Source organism: Carcharhinus amblyrhynchos, chromosome 1, assembly GCF_965287045.1.
Source record: "Carcharhinus amblyrhynchos chromosome 1, sCarAmb.v2.hapA, whole genome shotgun sequence".
In the NCBI taxonomy this organism is placed as follows: Eukaryota; Metazoa; Chordata; class Chondrichthyes; order Carcharhiniformes; family Carcharhinidae; genus Carcharhinus; species Carcharhinus amblyrhynchos.
This window is the reverse complement of record NC_137324.1, coordinates 116,779,553-116,788,899: the sequence shown is the minus strand read 5'-3', so window position 1 is coordinate 116,788,899 and position 9,347 is coordinate 116,779,553. Positions and strand designations below refer to the sequence as shown.

General features: G+C 43.6%; 1 protein-coding gene across 2 annotated transcripts in view; it reads left to right on the top strand.

Annotated features, from left to right (window-relative positions):
• The first annotated feature begins 742 nt into the window (after nucleotides 1-742).
• The window catches only part of mettl14 (methyltransferase 14, N6-adenosine-methyltransferase non-catalytic subunit), a 55,391-nt gene continuing 46,786 nt past the window's right edge, over nucleotides 743-9,347 (top strand). For both annotated transcript variants that reach the window (XM_080191435.1, XM_080191425.1), the window contains exon 1: nucleotides 743-833. In XM_080191435.1, coding sequence (XP_080047561.1) covers nucleotides 768-833 — 66 coding nt within the window. In that variant the 5' untranslated portion in view covers nucleotides 743-767. The remainder of the gene's footprint in view (nucleotides 834-9,347) is intronic.

The following is a 9,347-nucleotide window of genomic DNA, read 5'->3' as shown; positions in this document are numbered from 1 at the left end:
GACCAAGATTAACGTGAAGGTCCATGGTGAACAGCACCCTATATTACAGCATGGTTCCTGAAGCAGAAGAGCCTTCAGCTGTAAACCTAAATATAGCTATATCCACCTTAACAACTTTCCCTACACATTTAATGATTTGTGAATGTGAAAATCAAGTTCTCTGGGCCCAGCTACATTTTCAAAATTGTGCTATTGAAATTGTCAATTTCCAGTTGGGGGGAGCAAAACTGAGTTTCACTCATAATCAGAGCTCTGACGAAGGGGCATCCAGACTTGAAACGTTGGCTCTATTCTGTCTCCACAGATGCTGTCAGACCTGCTGAGATTTTCCAGCATTTTCTGTTCTGTTTCAGATTCGTGAATCCGCAGTATTTTACTTTCATTCCGTTAGGATGCCTGCAGCTACTTTCCAGTGAAGATCCACACAGATGAGAGTTCACACTGGGGAAAGACGATTCCATCAACAAACACACAAGAGTGAAGGTGCTGAGACCGGCTCCGCCCCCTGCAATGTTTTCACCACCGGCCCCGCCCCATTCAGTGTCATCCCCACTGTCCCCGCCCCCTCCCCGCCCAAGGCCCCGCCCTATTTAATGTCATCTCCATTTGCCCCGCCCCTCCCCGCCCTCGCCCAATTCCCCGCCCCTTACAATGTCATCAGCATTGGCCCCGCCCTTTCAGCCGCGCCTCCCGCTTGGCCGGAAGTGAGGCAGCGCGCTGTGCGCGCGGGGGTGAAGGGTCAGTTCCGGCGGCAGAGACGGTTGAGGATGGATAGCCGTTTACAGGAAATCAGAGAGCGGCAGAAGCTGCGCCGGGAGCTCTTAGCCCAGCAGGTAAGAGAGGGAGAGCGGCCGTGCCCTTTACTAGGGCCCATGGTGAGCAGGGCGCCGGGCCTGAGGCCCATTCTTCTCCGCCCCGTCACTCAGCAGCTCCTGTTTGTCCCTGTTTGGAGGGCGGCCTGTCGGCCCGATGGGGCTATCCTAACCCCCTCCCCAGCAACGGGTTCTGAGCAATAACGGGCCCAGTGTCCACTGTCTTTGGTATCTGAGAGGCCTCTGGTTCTACCCTTCACTAAAGAGCAGCGAATTCCCGCATTTTGAATGGTTTGTGAACCAGTTTCTGGAATGGAAAGGTAAAGCTCTAATTTCCCCTGTTCAGGTTGTAAGATTGCCCAGGTAGTTACACAAAAATTCCCACAAGCTATTATCAGCTCGATGGGCTGAAGGGCCTTTTCTGTGTTCTAACTGTGAACCTTATGGTGGTTGTTTCAGAGCTCTGCCTCTCATGGTGTTTATCATGTGAAGGTGCCAATGTTGGACTGGGGTAAACACAGTAAGAAGTCTCACAACACCAGGTTAAAGTCCAAAGGTTTATTTGGTAGCAAAAGCCACGAGCGTTTGGAGTGCTGCCCCTTTGTCAGCTGGAATCTCACCTGATGAAGGAACAGTACTCTGAAACTTTTCTTGCCTGTTTTGTAACCAAAGAAATTTGTATGAAAGATGAAGGATCTATCTTGTATATCATATTTTAGTTTGTATATGACACCTGGACTTGGACCTTTGTGAACACTGAAAAGGTTTGAGGCATATCTTTAGATTAGTGTTGCTGATTTTTCAAATAACATGTACATGTGGTATAACAGCAGCATTTGTTTGGCAGACTAATTGTCCACTGCCTCTGTTGAGTCAGTTTGTTTCTTGACATATGGTATTAGATGACCAGACATGCCCTCAGGTTAATTATTTTTGGGGGAGGACTATTGTTTTCAACACCTGCCCCAAGTGCTGTTCTCCAACCATTTACTCCATCCCAGCTTGCAAATGTATGAGGCAGAACCAGACTATTACATCAATCATTGAGCTTCAAACCCATATCCTCTGCAATGTCAAAACTGCCCACTTCCACCTCTATAATACTGATCCCTGCTCATGCCTGGGTGCAATGAAACCCTCATCCATGCCCATGTTATTTTTCTTTGTGTTTGTTCATGGGATGTGAGCACTGTTGGCTGGGCAGCTTTTATTGCTCACCCCTAGTTGCTCAAGAAGGTTGTAATGTGCTGTCTCCTTGCTGCAGTCTGTGGTGTAGATATACCCACAATGCTGTTTGGAAGGGAGTGCCTGGATGCCTGACTGAAGTAATGGCCATATATCCCCAGGTCAGGATGGTGCTGCCAGGCTCATGCCCCACATTTCTCTCTCTGCTGAAAGACACCAAATATTCATATTTTATTCCCTCAGTTCTTCCAAATCCCAGACTGCCTCCTCACTCCCACAATTCATTATGATCAGTGAACACAATAACCTTTCCTACTTTCTTCCTATATCCTTTGATCTCCTTTGCCTCAAGCAATATATCATAGGATCCCTGTAGTTCAGAAAGATGCCATTCAACCCATCGAACTTGCATCGACAACAATCTTTACCCAGGCCCTATTCCCATAATTTCACGTATTTATCCTGCTAACCCCCTCGACATTAAAGGAATGCCTAATCAAGTTACCCCAGACACCTCAGAACTAACTAACTCCTTCTTGAAAACATATAATATTTTGGCCTCAACTGCTTTTTGTGGTAGTGTTCCACAGGCTCACCACACTCTGGATGAAGAAATTTCCCTCATCTAAGTCCATGAATGATCCCCTGGTTCTGGATTCCCTTGTCATCGGGAACACCCTTTTTTGCATGTACTCTGAAGTCCTACTAGAATTTTATAGATTTCTATTAGATCCCCCTCACTGTTCTAAACTCCAGCAAATATAATTTAATCTTGACTTATTCTCTCCTTGTATGTCAGTCCTGCCATCCTAGTTATCAATCTGGCAAACCTTTGCTGCATTCACAGCATAGCAAGAAAGTCCTTCCTCAACTACGGAGACCAAAACTGTACACTATTCCGGGTGTGGCCTCACCAAGGCCCTGTGTAAATGCAGCTGACATTGCTGTTCCTGTACTTGAATCTCTCGCTATGAAGGCCAACATACCATTTGCTGCCTTCACCTAAGTGCTTACTTTCAGCGACTGGTACACAAGGACACCCAGATCGCTTTGCACATTCAGGTAATAATCTGCCATCCTGTTTTTGCCACTGAAATGAATATTCTGACATTTATCCACATTATACTGCATCTGTCGTGTATTTGTTCACTCACTCAACTTGTTCAAATAATTGCCCTAGTGCTACCCCAATCCTGGAATGTCAGCAATGCTTTAGGAAAACCAATTCAGCTGGCCCCCACCTCTCCCGAGTATTGCTAAATACTAAACACTTGTATTTCTGTAAAAGCAAAATACTGTAGATGCTGAAGATCTAGGCTCTGATGAAGAGTTATAGATTCAAAACAGTAACTCTGTTCCTCTTCACGGATGCTGCCAGACCTGCTGATTTTTTTGCAGCACCTTTTGTTGCTAATATTTTTGTTCATGTAGTTCTTCAACACAGTGAAATATCCTGAGGTGCTTCAACATAGAACAAGGTATGACACCGAGTCACGTGAGATATTAGGTCAGAAGTGAGGTGGAGAGGTACAAGGATGGTATTCCAGAATTTGAGGTCTAGGCAACCAAAGGGAACAACCACCAAGGGTGGAGAATTTAAAATTGGGGATGTTCAAGAGGCTGAATTAGGGTGCCGAGGGTTGTAGAGCTGTAGAAGATTATAGAGATGGGAAGGAGTGAGGCCTTGGAGGGGTTTGAAAGCAGGAATCAGAATTTTAAAGTCAAGCTACATCTTTACTGGGAATCAGTATAGTCAGTGAGCATAGGGGTGGCAACAGGAGAACAAGACTTGTGTGTAAAGATGAGCAGCAGAGATTTGGATGACCTCAAGTTTACAGGGGGTAGAATGTGGGAGACTAGTGTTATGATCACAGCTGATAATACTACTGGGCAAGTCAGATTCCAGGGTGGAACCTGATCTGGTAGATCCTAACTTTACAAATATGTTTACAAATGTGGAGGGTGCCTACGGAACAGTTGCAGGAGTCTGCTGGTCTCTTAACTAGAGAATAAACATTTATTTGAACAAGAAATGCTAAACTATATTACCCTTACTCTTCCCCTACATGTATACCTTTTACAGATGTGTACAGATTCAAAAGGATAACACAAGTTACTAAATTTAGCTTATGGTCTAATGTAAACTAATAGGTGACCTATGGTTAGACACCATACTCTGAAACCAAGCGACAGATGCTGCCTCAGTGCAAGTTTTATGGATCTTTCATCAGTGTTCCCTTTCCCCCTCTCCCAAAGGTGCTTGTCACACCATGACCCAAGTGGTTTCACAGAATTCCATCTTTGTCTGGGAGGTTTCCAATCTCAATGCTCAAAGAACTTGCTTTGGAATTTTGTCCCTAGCACACTTTCTCTAGGATGTTTTCCACAAGAATCCAGTTCAAGCTGGATCTTTGATCTCTCCTCCTGGTATTCCTCTTCTCTGGAGTGCTGTTTGCACTCAAGCTTTCTTTCCACGCATTTTCCCAAATGCTCAGCTGTGCCAATGGAACACCGCTGTTTCACAAACACCCTTGACTGTATCCTTGGATCGTCTGGCTTTTCACAAGCCCACTTTAGCTTGATTCTGTTTCTTACATCTTTCTCTCTTTAATTTGCAGTCTTTTCTTCTGCTCCTCACTTTAACTTCATTGAACAGAACCTTGTTCAGACTCCTGTCCTTGTTCCTTGACTCAAGTATCTTTCTGGGGCTTTTTTTCACCCAATTGCTGTTTCTGGGAAAATTTGATTTAATTTATATTTACCACATGTATTAGTTTACAGTGAAAAGTATTGTTTCTTGTACAATACACAAGTGAAGCATTCATAGAGTAGGAAAGAAGAGCGTGCAGAATGTAATGTTACAGTTATAGCTCGGTGTAGAGAAAGATCCATTTAGTGCTAGGTACATCCGTTCAATGGCAGCAGGGAAGAAACTGATCTGGAGTCAGTTGGTATATGATCTCAGACTTTTATATCTTTTTCCTAATGGAAGAAGGTGGAAGTGAGTATGTCTGGAGTGCGTGGATATTCTCCTCTTTTGGGAAGTTTGCTTTCTGTGCTCTCCTGGCACCTTCTTTCAAATTAAGTAAAACGCTTTCTGTTTCCCTGTCCCTGCGGATCCCCTGTTGGCAGCAGCAGCTCCCCCCACCCCCCAATGCAGGTACGTTAACAAACCCATGGACGTGCAACCAACTCTTGAGGTGAAACCAAAACTCAGCTTCTCTTCCACCCTCACTTCTCAACACCTAAATAGAGAGATATATAAATTAAACATACCCAAAAATTACTTAAAACTCTAGTTCTTTACACCAAACAGAGTGGTCTGGAGTAGTCGAGGCTAGTGAGGAATTAGTGAACGTTTTGGCAGCAGCTGAGCTGAGGCAGGAGTGAAAGTGGTCTTTGGGGTGGCATGTGTGTGAGATTGGGAAGTTATCTTGGAGCCAAATGTGATATCAAGACTGTGAACAGGCTGGTTTAGTCTCGGACAGGGGGAGGGATGGAGTCAGTAGCAAGGGTATGTAGAGGGGCTGGAAAACAATGACTTCAGTCTCCTCAATATTTAGTCAGAAAACATTTCTGCTCAGCTTGTACTAGATGTCAGATAAGCAGTCTGATAATTTACAACAGTGGAGGAGCTGTGAGACCTGGATGTGTCTCAGTGTAAATGAAAACTAACACTGTGCCTTCAGATGATGTTGCTGAGGGTAGCATGTAGATGAGAAATAGATGGGGGCCAAAGATGCATGCTTCTTCAGCTGATGTTAGCACTCTAAATGTGTAGAAACTACTTTATTTTAACATAAGCAAGCTGTGGTGAGTTGGTAGAATGCTTGCCAGAGTCAAAAACTTGTGGTTCCATTTCACCCCAGGTACAAAAATCAAGACTGGCTCTGCAAAGGGTACTGGGAGAGTAAAAAGAGAAAATGTTGGTTAGGCTCAGCAGGCCTGGCAGCAACTATGGGGAGAGAAACAAAGTTAACGTTTCAAGTCTTAGTGTTTGGAGTCTGTATTACTCTTCATCAGAGTTCTATGTCTCGCCCCACTGATGCTGCCAAACCTCCTAAGTCTTTCTAGCATTTTGTGTTTTCATTTCAGATTTCCAGCATCTGTAGTATTTTGCTTTTAGTTTAGTCCTGGGGGAGTGCTGTGCTTTCAGAAGTTTGGTATTTTTTGGATAAGATGTTAAACTGAGGTGCTCCTTCTCGCCTCTCATGGACATAAAAGATCCCATGGCACTATTTTGAAGAAGAGCAGAAGTATAATACCCAATGACCTGGCAGAATTTTATCTCTCATTGTCTCATTATATGGTGATTATCGCATTGCTTGTGGGAACTTGTGCAGAAATTGGCTGTCACATTACCTATAGTATAACAGTGATGACAGTTTAAAATGTACTCCATTGAATTTTAAGTTTATTTATTGTCACAAGTAGGCTTATATTAACACTGTGATGAAGTTACTGTGAAAATCCCCCAGTTGTCACACTGTGGCGCCTGTTTGGGTACAGTTAGGGAGAATTTAGCATGGCCAAGGTACCTAGTCAGCACGTCTTTCAGACTGTGGGAAGAAACTGGAGCATCCTGAGAAAACCCATGCAGACACAGGGAGAATGTGCAGACTCCACACACACAGTTATGCAAGCCAGGAATCGAACCCGGGTCCCTGGTGTTGTGCAGCAACAGTGCTAACCACTGTGCCACCCTAGAAAGCGCTTTGAGCTGTCAGGTCATGAAGTGCCATATTAATAAAAGTCATTATTTTTCTTTTGAATCATACATCATTCTGTTATAAAGTATAGTTTCTTTTCTTGGTTGCAATTAACAGCTTGAGTAGTTTTGAGTAAATTCAAGATGCTGATAGTTTTTGGATACCAAGGGAATCCAGAAAGATGGCATTGACGTTGAAGATCTGCCATGATCTTCTTGATTGGAAGAGCAAGCTCAAAGGACTGCATGATCTATTCACCACTCACTCTTGCTTTATCTCTGTGGACAAGTTCTTACAAGCTCTACAGGACAGATTTAAACTTTAACCTCAAGTAAATTACCTGTTAGTGGTAATACACTCAGGATATATTGCCTTGAATGATAAATGGAGTAGTCTGCTCAGTACTGTATGGGCATTAGGAATAGTAGCCAGTCATTGATCGTATTGTGGAAAAATGTATTTAAGCACTTGCTTGAGGTACTTAACTGGGAGAAAGCCTAGCAAAGCCTATACATATTTAGCAAACTTGCATTTAGTTGATATTGAACCTGGCCATAATTAGTCATTATAGCGTCAAAGGAGACTATTCAATCCGTCAAGTACGTGCTGGCTGTCTGAAAAGCATTCTGGTCAGTCCCATTCCCCTGCTCTATCCACTTAACCCTTATATTTTCCACATTTGTGAATTTCTATCCTTTGGTACAACTGGCTATCTAGTACAAATTGATTAAAGAAACAGATTCTATAAAAATGTGATGCATATTATTTGAATGGTGCAAAATTGAGGTCAAGTTTATGTATCAATCCAAAACTGTGAAGACAAGATTTGATGTTTTAAACTCTGAGCTTGTCAAACTGACAGCTCAGATTTTTTATTTTTCATTTTATTGGTTTTCTAGAAGGTGGTAAAGGTTTGGATTGTAAGGATCACAGCAAGTTTTACTGTTGTTCTGGGCTTTGGATGCAGGTACTGGCAGGTAAAAGTAGGGAAAATCCCAAAATATTCTACAAGTATGTCAATCGGAAGATAACCAGGGAAAGAGTATGGCCCATTAAGGACTATGGGGGCAATCTGTGGGTGGAGCCAGAGGACATCAGTAGAGCATTGAACAAATATTTCACATCCAGCTTCACCCAAGAGAATGAGAATGAAGGTATGAAACTCAGAGAATGTGAGCTTCTTAAGCAAATTGACAGGAGGTATGATGGGTTGTTGACAGGTTTAAAAGTGAACAAATCTCCAGGTCCAGATGAATTGTGTCCCAGGCCTGTGTGATAGGCAACAGAGGAGATTGCAGGAACTCTGACTCAAATTTTTAATTCCTCTCTGGCCTTTAAAAGGTGCCAGACTACTGTAGAGAAGCAAATGTGGTTCCACTATTTAAGAGGGACTGTAGAGATAAGCCAGGGAACTTACAGACCATTGAGTCTCATGTCAGTAGCAGGGAAACTATTGGAGAAAATTCTCCACTTAAAGAGGCAAGGTTTGGTCAGGGATAGTCAGCATGGCTTGGTCAGAGGGAGGTCATGCCTAACAAATTTGATTGAATTTTTTAAAGTGGTGTCCAGGTGGTGAAGGTTGTGAGTTGATGTAGTCTGTATGGATTTCAGCAAAGCCTTTGACAAAGCCCCATGTGGGAGACTTATAAAGAAGGCAATACATGTAGAATTTGGGAAAGTGGATTCAAAATTAACTGATGATGGAAGGCTACTTTAGTAACTGGAAGCCAACGTCTACCTCTTTTGTGTTAAACCAAGAAAACTAAATGAAATAAACTGAGGGACAAAATTAAAGGGGCAGCCTGTTGAACTGCCCAAAACTAAAATAACAAATGAAGCTTAAAGCTTTAAATCAAAATGTGGTTAAAAGGGTTGCTAACACATCAGCCTTTGCAACAAGGTCAAGGTGAGAGGCAAGAGGTTTAGGAGGGGTATGTGAAGTTTTGTTCAGAAGATGGTGATGGCCTGGAATGCGCTGCCTGGGAGGATAGTGGATGCGGGTTGCCACACATCCTTTAAAAAGTACCTGGATGAGCACTTGGCATGTCAGGACAACACAGTGGTTAGCACTGTTGCCTCACTGCGCCAGGGACCTAGGTTCAATTCCCAGACTGGGTACCATTTGTGTGGAGTTTGCACATTCGGCCTGTGTCTGTATGGGTTTCTTCCGGGTGCTCCGGTTTCCTCCCACCGTCCAAAGATATGCAGGGCAGATGGATTGACCATGACAAATTGCCCCATAGTATCAGAGGAACTAGCTAGGGAAATGCATGGGGTTATGGGGATAGGACCTGGGTGGGATTGTGGTCAGTGCGGACACGATAGGCCAAATAGCCTCCTTCTGCACTACAAGATTGTATGACATCATTCAAGATCAAGTCAAGTGCTGGAAATGGGATTAGGTTAGTAGGTCAGGCTTCTCTCTCTGTGTTGGTGCAGACTCGAGTTATAGGGCCTCTTCTGCATTGAGATTCTGGAGGAATAAAACTAGTTTTCATAGGATTTTTTATAGAATTCTATAGTGCAGAAGGAGGCCATTCAGCCCATCAAGTCTGCACCAACCACAATCCCACCAGGCCCAATTCCCATTTACCTAGCTAGCCTCCCTGGTACTAACGGACAATTTAGCATAGCCAATCAA